The sequence below is a fragment of the Bison bison genome, unplaced genomic scaffold (assembly GCF_000754665.1).
Source record: "Bison bison bison isolate TAMUID 2011002044 unplaced genomic scaffold, Bison_UMD1.0 scf7180017864384, whole genome shotgun sequence".
Lineage (NCBI taxonomy): Eukaryota > Metazoa > Chordata > Mammalia > Artiodactyla > Bovidae > Bison > Bison bison.
Window position 1 is genome coordinate 17,562,432 of NW_011494956.1, and position 14,048 is coordinate 17,576,479.

The following is a 14,048-nucleotide window of genomic DNA, read 5'->3' on the forward strand; positions in this document are numbered from 1 at the left end:
AGGCAGGTCAGGTGGTCTGGTATTCCCATCTCTTTCAGAATTTTCCACAGTTTATTGTGATCCACACAGTCAAAGGTTTTGGCATAGTCAATAAAGCAGAAATAGATGTTTTTCTGGAACTCTCTTGCTTTTTCTATGATCCAGTGGATGTTGGCAATTTGGTCTCTGGTTCCTCTGCCTTTTCTAAAACCAGCTTGAACATCAGGAAGTTCATGGTTCACGTATTGCTGAAGCCTGGCTTGGAGAATTTTGAGCATGACTTTACTAGTGTGTGAGATGAGTGCAATTGTGTGCTAGTTTGAGCATTCTTTGGCATTGCCTTTCTTTGGGACTGGAATGAAAACTGACCTTTTCCAGTCCTGTGGCCACTGCTGAGTTTTCCAAATTTGCTGGCATATTGAGTGCAGCACTTTCACAGCATCATCTTCCAGGATTTGAAATAGCTCAACTGGAATTCCATCACCTCCACTAGCTTTGTTCGTAGTGATGCTTTCTAAGGCCCACTTGACTTCACATTCCAGGATGTCTGGCTCTAGGTCAGTGATCACACCATCATGATTATCTGGGTCGTGAAGATCTTTTTTGTACAGTTCTTCTGTGTATTCTTGCCATCCCTTCTTAATATCTTCTGCTTCTGTTAGGTCCATACCATTTCTGTCCTTTATCGAGCCCATCTTTGCATGAAATGTGCTCTTGGTATCTCTAATTTTCTTGAAGAGATCTCTAGTCTTTCCATTCTAAAGCTAGGTTCAAACACATCTTTATTAATCAAAATAGGAACCATTATAGTCAATGCATTTTTGCCAACAAGAAATGTTTGTTTATTTCTGTAGCATAAAAATCTGTGCTTTGAGATTCAACAAACTCTTGGAAAGCATTTTCTGCCTCCTGCTGGTTGTGGAAGCATCTCCCCCGCAAAAAGTTCTCAAGATGCTCAAAGAAGTTGTAGTCAGGTGGCAAGAGGTCAGGTGAACATGGTGGATGAGGCAAAACTTTGTGGCCCAATTCATTCAACTTTTGAAGTGTTGCGCAACATGTGCTTGGTGTTGTGAAGAACTGGGCCCATTCTGTTGACCCATATACTGGCTGCAGGCGTTGCAGTTTCCAGTGCTTCACATCGACTTGCTGAGCATACTTCTCAGATTCAATGCTTTCACCAGGCTGTAGTGGATAACCAAACAGTGACCATGAATTTTTTTGGTGCAAGTTTGCTTTGGGAAGTGTTTTGGAGTTTCTTCTCAGTCCAACCACTGATTTGGTCATCACTGGTTGTCATGTAAAATCCACTTTTTATCGCACATCACAATATGATTGAGAAATGGTTTGTTGTTGTTGCATAGAATAAAAGATGACACTTCAAAACGATGATTTTTTTGATTTTCAGTCGGCTCATGGGGCATCCACTTATCAAGCTTTTTCACCTTTCCAATTTGCGCCAGACACCAAATAACTGTAGAATGGTCGACAATGAGTTCTTCTGTAACTCCCTGTGTAGTTGTTGTAAGAGGATCACCTTCAATGATCTTCTCTACTAGTTGCTGTCAATTTCCAATGGCTGACCACAGCATTTCTCATCTTCAAGGCTCTTGTCTCCTTTGCAAAACTTCTTGAACCACCACAGCACTGTACGTTTGCTAGCAGTTCATGGGCCAAATGTGTTGTCGATGTTGCAAGTTATCTATGCTGCTTTACAACCCATTTTCAACTCAAATAAGAAAACAGCCTGAATATGCTTTTTGTCTAACACTCACTTCCCTAGTTTAAACTAAATATAAACAGCAAGTAATGTCACTAGTAAAAAATAATAATAAAGTGAGAAATGCAGATTAAAATGATGTATAAGATAACCACATATAAAGAATGTATTCCAATATCAAACAGCAAAGTTCAATAATGCATAACCGTTATTCTTCACATATTTGTGATTTTATCAGCTTTCTTTTTGTAGTTGATTTCTAGTCTTATATCTTTGTGGTTCAAAAAGATGCTTGATATGATTTCACTCTTAAATTTATTGAAGCTTGTTTTGTATCCCAACATATTGTCTCTTCTTGAGAATGTTCCATACGCACTTGAGAACAATGTATATTCTGCTGCTTTGGGAAGGAATGTTTCGTGTTCTGATCTAACGTTTCACTTAAAGGCCAATGGTACTTTGTTAATTTTTTGTCTAGATGATCAATTTATTGATGTCAGTGGGTAGTAAAGCTCCCTACTGTTATTGCTGTTGACTTCTTCATTTATATCTGTTAATAATTCCTTTTATACTCTGGTGCTTCTGCTTACATGCTTAAATATTAATAAAAATTACATCTTGATGGACTGTCCCCTTCATCATTATATAAGTTCATCCTGTTCTCTTGTTTGACTTGAAGTCAATTTGATCTGATCTGAGATGGCTACACCTGCTTTGTTTTGCCTGCTATTTCTTGGAGTATCATTTCCGATCCATTCACTTTGAGCCTATGTTTCTTCTTCAGAGCAGAGAGCCTGGGAGGCAGGATGTAGTTGGATCTTGTTTCTCAATACATCCAGCCTGTATCTTTTGATTGGTAAATTCAATCCACTTATATTTAGTATGATTACTGATGAATGGGGCTCCCCTGGTGGCTCAGTAGGTAAAGAGTTCACCTGCAATGGAGGAAACCCAAGTTCATCTCTGGGTCAGGAAGATACCCTGGAGGAGGAAATGGCAATCCATTCCAGTACTCTTGCCCGGAGAGTTCCATAGACTGAGTCTGGCAGGCTACAGTCCATGGGGTCGCAACAAGTTGGGACATGAATGAGTGACCTAACACTTTCACTTTTTCACCGGTAAATGAGGACTTAGTACTGCCATTTTATCTTTAGTTTTCTGGTTGTTCTATATCTCCACTGTTCCTGCCTGATATCTTAGTTGATGGTTTACTATCATGTTTTTCTTAGCTTCCTTCTCTATTATACTCTTGCCTGGAAAATCCCATGGACAGAGGAGCCCCTTAGGCTGCAGTCCCTGGGGTCGTGAAGAGTTGGACACGACCGGGCAACTTCACTTTCACTTTTCACTTTCATGCATTGGAGAAGGAAATGGCAACCCACTCCAGTGTTCTTGCCTGGAGAATCCCAGGGACGGGGGAGCCTGGTGGGCTGCCATCTCTGGGGTCGCACAGAATTGGACACGACTGAAGCGACTTAGCAGCCGCAGCAGCAGACTTATATTTCGTGGTTACCATTAGATTTGTATAAAACATCTCATAGATAACTTAGTCCTTTTTCTGTTGATAGCATCTAATATTCATTTGCCATTTATGAGTTCCTTTTCTCTTCCCCTTTTATATTTTGTCATCTCAAATTATCTCTTTTTATACTGTGAGTTCATTACCAAATTCCAGTAGCTGTGGGTATTTTTACTGCTTTTTCTCCATTAATCTTTATGCAATAATTGTTTAGCAGCCTATTCTGATGTAAAGTTGCAGTTTTCTGAATCTACCTACCTATCATCTTACTCTTAAGTTTTATTTACTTTTGCCTCTTCATTTCAGGTAGAAAAGCTCCTTCCAATATTTCTTGTAAGACAAGCCTAGTGGTAATGAACTACTTCAGCTTTTATCTCAGAAAAGCTTTATTTCTCCTTTATATCTGAAGGGCAACTTTGCTACAAGGATTTTCAGCAGTTTTTATCTTTTAATATTTTGCATAGGTCATTCCATTCTCTCCTGCCTATAGAGTTTCTGCTGAAAAATCTGATGGCCTAATAGGGGTTCCTTTGTAGGTTACTGTTTTTTTCCCTGGATGCCTTTAAAGTTCTTTATCATTGAATTTTGACAATTTTAACACAATGTGCCCTCGAGAAGGTCTTTTACCATTGAGATATTAAGTGTTGTATTAACTTTATGGACTTGTATATACAGTTCCTTCCCCAGGTTTGTGAAATTCTATTATTTCTTTAAGTAAACTCTCTGCTCCATTCTCTCTTCTTCCTCTGGGATAACCATTATTCTTATGAAGGATAATGAAGTAGGAGAATTAACGTAAGATTCTAGATCTATCTTCAAGCTCACTAATTCACACTTCCATAGGTCTGCTCTAGTTTCCAGTGCTTACTAATGCATCTTCATCTCATTTATCGACACAGTCAGCTCCAGAACTTCTGTGTGGTTTTTTTTTTAGACTTTTAATATCTTTGTCAAAGTATTTCATCTTTTCATTAATTGTATTTCTAAGCTCACTGAACTGCCTTCCTGAGTTTTCTTGTAGCTTGGTAAGTTTTTTCATAACAACTATTTTGAATTCTCTATCAGTTAAGAGTGCAATCTTCCATGACTTAAGTTTGGTTTCTGAAGAACTTTCATAACTTTTTGTGACACTGTGTACGTGGTTTCACATGGTACTTGACAAGTTATTCCTCTGCCAGTGCATTTAAAGTAGCAAATACCTTTCTTATGTAGGTAAAGGGTTTTTATTTTTATCACCTCTAAGTTGGAAATTAGAGGCTTTTCTTTTATATTTCTTGCTATAACACAAGTTTTTCCCTTTTCATACCTGAGCTGCCTCTGGCTATATTTGAGAATTGACACTTTCCACCCTCTACTACCTCTGCCTGATTGTACCATCACTGTCACTGCTTGTGCTCCAGGGTGGCCTGGACGGCCACTGCTGCTACAGGGAGGGGTTGGCGAAGGTGGAGGAGGCAGGGTCATGGGCACCTTCTCCACATCTAGGGTTGTCAGGTTTACAACCTACCACTGCTGTGACCCAGGGGATTATGGTCACAGGACCCACCATCACTGCTGCTACTAGGTTCCCTGTGGTCAAAGGAGCCACTGCAGCCAGGAGGCTGGAGTCATGTGTGCTGTCTTCCCTGTTGCTACAGGGATCTCTAGGGCTTCCGGCTCAGCCACTGTGGCCAAGAGCCAAGACTGCCGGCACTTGCTTCACTGTTCCCTGAGTTCTACCTCCTTTATGTATTCCAGTCCATCCACCTTCAGAAGTAGACTTCTGGATCTCTCCGGTCCTAGTGTGCTAGGCAGAGGAACCTTTGTTGAGTTATCAATGTTTTACAAGTTGTAAAATGAAGGGGAGAGGCAAAGAGGGTGTCTCATACCTCATGATGCTGACATCACTTCTAATCTGGTTTTAAAAGTAATGAAACTAAAGCCTAGTTTTATTGGCTGAGACTAAATAGTTTTTCATTCTTATGAAGCTAAAGAAAAACACTTCTGCAAACTCTCCTTGACGAAATGTGCTACATGGCAAACTTACTTAAAAGGAGAGACTCTACCCTGTCCTTCCTCGATTGTGTATCTGATAAGACATACTGCTGATCTGATGAACTTGATAAATTAAAATTATTTATGATTAAAAAAAGAAAACACTGTATAAATGAATGGTAATAATTATTCCTTTGTCATTCTTTAGAATAGCCTGGTAAAGGAGACTAAAGAAAATGTTGGAGTATAAGTAAATTTTAAGATTTAAAATACTGAATTTATAGTTTATTAGCAATTGTCTCTCATCCTCAGTAATAACAACTGTAGATAACTATTAATTCACAGTAGGAATCCCAGAAAAAAATCTCAACTATTATTGCCAGAAAACATGACAGTACCTTGCTTATTACAAGCGATTAAGAATGACGGTGTATTCTTCAGACCTATACTGTCAAGGAGGACTTGATACAGAAACTCAGCCACGTCTTTCACCTCTCGCTGGAAGGCTGCACTATCCACAACAAACACAATAGCCCTGGAGGGGAAAAAGAGAAAAACTGGCATGTGAGCATGCAATAGTGCAGCACTATGTTGAAAAAATGATATCCTTAATTTTGTTCAATTCAATCCTAATGAATAACACAAAATAAGCTCACAAACAAGTGTGTGCACAAGTAATCATAAAACATATGTATTTAACAAAGGACTAGTCAGTGCTACCACATATCGATATTTAAAATCCTAGAAGATGATCCTGTTAAAAGTGCTACATTCAATATGTCAGCAAATTTGGAAAACTCTACAGCGGCCACAGCACTAGAAAAATCAGCTTTCATTTCAATCCCAAAGAAGGACAATGCCAAAGAATGTTCCAACTACCATACAACTGCATTCATTTCACACACTCAAAATCCTTCAAGCTAGGCTTCAGCAGTACATGAACTGAGAATTTCCAGATGTACAAGCTGGGTTTAGAAAAGGTAAAGGAACCAGACAGCAAACTGTCAACATTTACTGGATCATAGAGAAAGCAAGGGAGTTCCAGAAAAACATCTACCTCTGCTTTACTGACTACGTTGAAGCCTTTGACTGTGTGGATCACAACAAACTGTGGAAAATTCTGAAAGAGATGGGAATACCAGACCACCTTACCTGCCTCATGTGAAACCTGTATGTAGGTCAAGAAGCAACAGTTAGAACAGGACATAGAAAAATGGATTGGTTCAAAATTGGAAAGCAGTACATCAAGGCTGTATATTGTCACCCTGCTTGTTTAATTTATATGCAGAAATGACTGACTGAATGAACACAAGCTGGAATCAAGATTGCCAGGAAAAATATCAACAACCTCAGATACACAGATGACACTATTCTAATGGCAGAAAGTGAAGAGGAACTGAAGAGCCTCATGATAAGGGTGAAAGAGGAGCATGAAAAAGCTGGCTTAAAACTCAACATTCAAAAAATGATCATGGCATCTGGTCCCATCACTTCATGGCAAACAGAAGGGGAAAAAAGTGGAAGCAGTGACAGATTCTATTTTCTTGGGTTCCAAAATCACTGCAGATGGTAACAGCAGCCATGAAATTAAAAGGTACTTGTTACTTTGAAGAAAAGCTATGAGAAACCTAGACTGTGTATTAAAAAGTAGAAACATCATTTTACTGACAAAGGTCCATGTAATTAAAGCTATGGTTTTTCCAGTAGTCATGTACAGAGTTGGACCATAAAGAATGCTGAATGCTGAAAAATCGATGCTTTCAAATTGTGGTGCTGGAGAATACTCTTGAGAGTCCCTTGGACTACAAGATCAAACCAGTCAATCTTAAAGGAAATCAAATCTGAATATTCTTTGGAAGGACAGATGCCAAAGCTAAAGTTCCAAAACTCTGGCTACCTGATGCAAAGAGACGACTTACTGGAAAAGACCCTGATGCTGGGAAAGATTGAAGGCAAAAGGAGAAGGGGTGGCAGAGGATGAGATGGTTAGATACCATCAATGACTCAGTGGACATGAATATGAGCAAACTCCAGGAGACAGTGAACGACAGAGGAGCCTGGCATGCTGTAGTCCATGGGGTTGCAAAGTTGGACCTGACTCAGCGACTGAATAACAAAAATGAATCAATGACTGTATCTAAAAAGACAATAGGAAATGATGCATCCTCTCAAGTCCAGGCAATTGTCATATACAAAATCATGTGGTAAGACACTAGGACAGACATTGTATCTGCTAGGAAAGACAGAAGAAAATCATTTACATAAAACTAGATCAAGATGACTTAAAGGAGAGTGTAATAGTTGAGTGAATTTTAGCCAGACAAAGTATCACTGTGGCACAGGTTGTCTAGAAAGTAGTTTGTGCAAGGCACAAATGCTCTGGAGAACTCAATGTAAGCTAATATGCAGATAGGTGGGGAAATGAAGGAAAGTCAGGTGAGAGAGAAGAGGGATGTGACATACTGACCTACAGAGTTTATGTTTTTCTGTCTTACAAAGAATGTTGTTGTTTAGTTGTTAAGTCATGTCCAACTCTTTGGTGACCCCATGGATTGTAGCCCCTCATGTTCTTCTGTCCATGGATTTACCTGACAAGAATACTTGAGTGGGTTGCCATTTCCTTCCCATGGTATCTTCCCTACCTAGGGATTGAACCTGTGTCTCCCACTTTGGCAGGTGGATTCTTTACTGCCTCTTACAAAGAATATTGGTGTCTAAATGAAAGATAAAACTAAGAGGATAATCAAACTAGAAGCAGAGTGATCAGGCAGGGCCTAACCTAAGGCAGCAACATGAGAATCCTCATTTGCCAGAAATAAAGAGGCATCAGAGCTAAAGCAAAGCAACCCAGGAAAAGAGCAGACAACAGACTTTAGGGACAAGTATTTGAATGCCTAGGAGATGTGCAATGACCAACACATGAATGCTCTGTGTAAAGCCTAGAACTTAAAAGCAGTCTAACAGAGGGAGGTGTGGAAAAATAATCCAAGAACTGAATCACTAGGCCTCTTGTGCCACACACAGAAACACAGTATGAATTTACATTTTCTCACAGTGTAAGATCCTGAGGCAGGAAGACTGTGCCAGCCTCAATGAACCCCCATGGCCTCCAACAGAAGGAAATATGAATCCTTTCTGGAGAGAGGCTTTTATAACCTAAAGCAAAAAATAAAAAGAACAAAACTAACCCAGCAACCACAATATCAACAACAAAATCTCATCCCCTTGAACAGGGGTTCTGGATCTAAACTACAAAGACAATAATAAGTAGTAAATAAAATATTTTAAACTATTTAATAGAATACTAGATACCATAAGAAAAGAATAAACATAGTACTAAAAAAAATACTAGACTAATTTTAAAAGACAGGTTTTTAGAAGCAAAGAACAAAATAACAACTTAATAGAAAAGATTAAGTGGCTTAATGGCAAAGCCTTTGACTGTGTCGACCACAACAAATTGTGGAAAATTCTTAAAGAGATGGGAATACCAGACCACCTAACCTGCCTCTTGAGAAATCTGTATGCAGGTCAGGAAACAACAGTTAGAACTGGACACGGAACAAGAGACTGGTTCCAAACTGGAAAAGGAGTACGTCAAAGCTGTATATTGTCACCCTGTTTATTTATGTTATATGCAGAATACATCATATGAATGCCAGGCTGGATGAAGCACAAGCTAAAATCAAGATTGCCAAGAATAATATGAATAACCTCAGATAGGCAGATGACACCACCCTTATGGCAGAAAGTGAAGAACTAAAGAGCCTCTTGATGAAAGTGAAACAGGAGAGTGAAAAAGCTGGCTTAAAACTCAACATTCAAAAAACAAAGATCATGGTATCCAGTCCCATCACTTCATGGCAAATAAATGGGGAAAGAATGGAAACCTTAACAGACTTTATTTTGGGGGGCTCCAAAATCACTGCAGATGGTGACTGCAGCCATGAAATTAAAAAACACTTGCTCCTTGGAAGAAAAGCTATGACCAACCTAGACAGCATATTAAAAAGCAGAGACATTACTTTGCCAACAAAGGTCCGACTAGTCAAAGCCATGATTTTTCCAGTAGCCATGTATGGATGTGAGAGTTGGATCATAAAGAAAGCTGAGCACTGAAGAATTGATGCTTTTGAACTGTGGTGTTGGAGAAGACTCTTGAGAGGCCCTTGGACTATAAGGAGATCAGATTAGTCAATCCTAAAGAAATCAGTCCCGAATATTCACTGGAAGGACTGATGCTAAACCTGAAACTCCAATACTCTGGCCACCTGATGCAAAGAACGGACTCCTTGGAAAAGACCCTGATGCTGGGGAAGACTGAAGGCATGAGGAGAAGGGGATGACAGAGGAAGAGATGGTTGGATGGGCATCACCGACTCAATGGACATGAGTTTGAGCAAGCTCCAGGAGTTGGTGATGGACAGGTAAGCCTGGCTTGCTGCAGTCCATGGGGTTGCAAAGAGTCAGACACGAATGAGCAACTGAATTGAACTGAACTAATGGATGGAGGTGGCAACCCACTCCAGTGTTCTTGCCTGGAGAATCCCAGGGACAGGGGAGCCTGGTCGGCTGCCGTCTATGGGGTCGCACAGAGTCGGATACGACTGAAGCGACTTAGCAGCAGCAGCAGCAGCAATGGAACAGATAAGCAGAGACTTCTACAGCTAAAAAGGATATAGTAAACTACAAAATAAAGGTAAAAATATCTTACTATATGCAAGGTGAAAAGACCTGGAAGGTATGACAGAGAAGAGATAAGAAGAGCAGAAAAGATGTGGCTTAATGATGCTAATGAGAGTTCTAGAAGAAACTGAGTAGAAACAGAACTACCTGAAAAGATACTGCTGAGAATTTTCCAGAACTGAAGATGCAAATATTTCAACTAAAATAGTACACTTGAATTCCTACCTCAATAAAGCTAAATCATCCCTGAACAGAAGAATAATCTACCCCTCAACACAGGATAAAAATAAGATTCTATATTATGAAATGACAAGTAGATTGAGCAGTGCTTTCTAATCTACAACAATAGATACTTGAAGTCAGGAGTAATGTCTTCAGTGTGAAAACAGAGCTAAGAAAATTATTCAAAAATGAAGGCCAATGAAAAAAGTTTCAAATGAACAAAAATGAGAAATTTTATCTCTTGTTCACCATTCTGCAAACATATCTAAAAGAAATATGTGAAAGAAAATTGAATCAAAAGGAAAGAGTAAGAGGCAAAATGCAATGGACTGAAAAAAAATCCATAAACATCCTAGTAATTCTAGGCAGTCACTGAATGGAGGAGAAAAAAAATCACTGTTGGGGGCTAAAAAAAAAAGGAAAGAAAATTAAAATGAAAGATGTAAGGAAGATCAAAGTAAGGTATTTTAAGATTCAGTTAAAGAAACTAGTATTATTGATTTTTAACTTTTGTTAAGCGGTCAGTGTTTAAAAAAAGAAGTGTAGAGGATAACAATGAAAAATAACAACATAGTTTCAAATCAGTTGAGGGAAAAAAATGAGATGATTAGGGAAACCTGATCATCAGGTATGATTAAAAACTCAGAAGGTACAATTAAAAAACAAGAAATCACAGATCAATATATGATACCTATCCTTGAACAGCATGGGGTTTAGGAGCCTGACCTTCTAATCAAAAATCTGTGTATAACTTCAGCTGGCCCTCCATATCTGAGGTTTGACACTGGTTGATTCAAAGCAACCACAGATTGGGTGGTACATATTAAGTGAAAAAATTCCTCCTAAAAGCAGATGCACATAATTAAAACCCATTTTGTTCAAGGGTTCATTGCAGGATCTTTTGAATTTGTATTTATTGTGATTATGATTTGAGCTCATTTGTATCTTCATACTTTGAATGTTTTAGTAACCCAAAATACTTGGATCAAAGAGTAATTATAATTACACTGTGAAATGTAAAAAATTTGTAGCTGAAAGTGAGAAAAGAATTTTTAATTAGAAATTAAAACCCAATTACAGTAAAATTTACCAGTTCTAGATTTGTATCAATTGTTTGAGGAATAAAAAAAAATGTATCACACACTTTCCAGTTTCCAGTCTGGGATGAAAGAAGCTGAAAGTCACCACTGCATTCTAAGAAGTAAAGAGCTAACCAGACTGGAAAATCCACAGCACTTAAGTTCATCAGAGAAGTGAGGTTACAGGGCAAAGCACTGCCCCTCAAACTGGAGAAAACAACATATATACACGGAAAAGTACAACTTACTGGAGTATAAACTCATGAGCACAAATCTCTGTGGCACCTAGTGTGAAAACCTGATCCGTAACTGATGAATTGCTAGAAGGTCAGCATGAACAAGTCGGAGTTATAAAACCCCAAGGAGACCCACACTTTTGTAAATTTTACCTCCAGAAGCTTGACTAGGTTCTTGTGGTATATAGTAGAGAAAAATCCCCTCATGCTCCTGGCAGGGGGAAGGGAAAAGAAATCATTTTGAAATATGCCAGACCTTGATGAGGTCTTGGAGAAGGAAATGGCAATGCACTCCAGTATTCCCGCCTGGGAAATCCCATGGACAGAGGAGCTTGGTGGGCTACAATCCATGGGGTCACAGAGAGTTGGATAAGATGACTAAACAACAACTACAAATGAAGTCTACTCTCAGGAGAAACTATTTAACCAGAGCCTAATTTGCTGGGATTTTATAAGAGCCTAACTGACCTGCAGAAAGGGAAATATCCAACTCCACACAGCTCTAGCATTCCAAGTGGGAGAAGAAAAATACCCATCTGCCGCCTACACTACCAATCCTATCCCATTTAAGGGGGCTGCTGCTAAGTCGCTTCAGTTGTGTCCCCGTAGACGGCAGCCCACCAGGCTCCGCCGTCCCTGGGATTCTCCAGGCAGGAACACTGGAGTGGGTTGCCATTTCCTTCTCCAATGCATGAAAGTGAAAAGTGAAAGTGAAGTCGCTCAGTCGTGTCCAGCTCTTAGCGACCCCATGGACTGCAGCCTACTAGGCTCCTCCATCCACGGGATTTTCTAGGCAAGAGTACTGGAGTGGGCTGCCATTGCCTTCTCTGATTTAAGGGGGCAATGGGAATCAATTGAGAATCAAGTGTAAAGCTCACAGTCCAGATACAGGCCCATTAAGACTAAGATCTAGTCAAAGGACGCTTTCTTTACTCTCACACCTCACCACGTTACTAATGGCAGTTCTTACCCAGTTTACTGCATGTCTATCAAGAAAAATTACATGACACACTAAAAAGTAAAAAAGTTTGAAGAGAAGGGGCAAGCAACAGAACTTGACTCAGATATGGAAGACACGTTGGAATTGTCAGACCAGGAATTTAAAATAATTGTGACTGTGGTGCTAAGTGTTAAGAAGACAACATGCAAAAACAGATGGGAAACGTAAGGAGAGAGATGAAATTCAAAAAAATAACTAAAAAGAAATGCTACACAGCGTCCCTAGTGGCTCAGTGGTAAAGAAGCCACCTGCCATGCAGGAGTCATGGGTTCAAACCCTAGTCTGGGAAGATCCCATATGCAGCAGAGCAATTGAGCTGGCCCAAAACAACTACCAAGCCTGTGCAGAATAGGGGAGCTGCACCTATTGAGCCCACATGCCACAACCACTGAGCCCACAGGACGTAACTACTGAAGCCCATGTGCCTAGAGCCTGTGCTCTGCAACAAGAGAAACCACCAAAGGCCCGTGCACCACAGCTAGAGAGGAGCCCTGCTCGCCGCAACTAGCGAAAAACCTGTGCAGCAATAAAGACCCAGCACAGCCGTAAAAAAATAAAATTATATATAAAAACAGAAATGATACAGATCAAAAGTAAACTAACAAATGAAGAACACCTCTGATGAAACTGTTAGTAGACTGCATACAACTGCAGGAAAGAACCTCTAGCTTCAGATATCTCAATAGAAGCCTCCAAAACTGAAAAGCAAAGACGACAAAGACTTAAAAAACCAGAAGAGAATACCTGAGAACTGTGGGAGAACTACAAAAAGTGTAACATATATGTACAGGGAATTTCAGAAAGAGAGGAAAGGGAAAAAAGAAGAAATATATAAAACAATATTGGCTGAAAACTTCCCCAAATTAATGTCAGACACCAAACCACAGATCGACAGAAACCACAGGAAGCTCCGGAAACACCAAGCAGGATTAATATCAAAGGACTATAGCTAGCCGTATCATTTTTAAACTACAGAAAATGAAAGATAAAGGAAAAAAATCTCAAAATAAGCCAGAAGGGAAAAGACATTATGTATAGGTGAGCAATATAAGAATTATATCCAATTTCTCAGATACCATGCAAGCAAGAAGGAAGTGAGGAGAAATATTTAAGTGTTAAAAGAAAAATCCCCAAACCTACAATTGTATACCCTGTGATGTTGATAACACTGAATGCATTTATTAGAAGAGAAGAAAGACCTAAAATCAATAATCTAAGCTTCCATCTTAGGAAGCTAGAAAAAGTAGAGCAATTTAAAGTAAATAGAAAAAAGAACAAAAGAGCAGAAATCAATGAAATTGAAAATAGGACATAAATGGAGAACGTCAACAAAACCAAAAGCTGGTCCTTGAAAAGATCAATAAAATTTATAAACTTGTAGAGTGAAGAGGAACTAAAAAGCCTCTTGATGAAAGTGAAAGTGGAGAGTGAAAAAGTTGGCTTAAAGCTCAACATTCAGAAAACGAAGATCATGGCGTCTGGTCCCATCACTTCATGGGAAATAGATGGGGAAACAGTGTCAGACTTTATTTTTCTGGGCTCCAAAATCACTGCAGATGGTTACTCCAGCCATGAAATTAAAAGACACTTACTCCTTGGAAGGAAAGTTATGACCAACCTAGATAGCATATTCAAA

At 39.3% G+C, this 14,048-nt stretch overlaps 1 protein-coding gene across 1 annotated transcript in view; it reads right to left on the bottom strand.

The window, feature by feature from the left end:
• Window positions 1-14,048, bottom strand: part of SRPRB (signal recognition particle receptor, B subunit) — a gene marked incomplete at its 5' end in the record, with an annotated part of 40,147 nt that overhangs the window by 14,007 nt on the left and 12,092 nt on the right. The window contains one exon of the mRNA XM_010858310.1: window positions 5,588-5,724. Coding sequence (XP_010856612.1) covers window positions 5,588-5,724 — 137 coding nt within the window. The remainder of the gene's footprint in view (window positions 1-5,587; window positions 5,725-14,048) is intronic.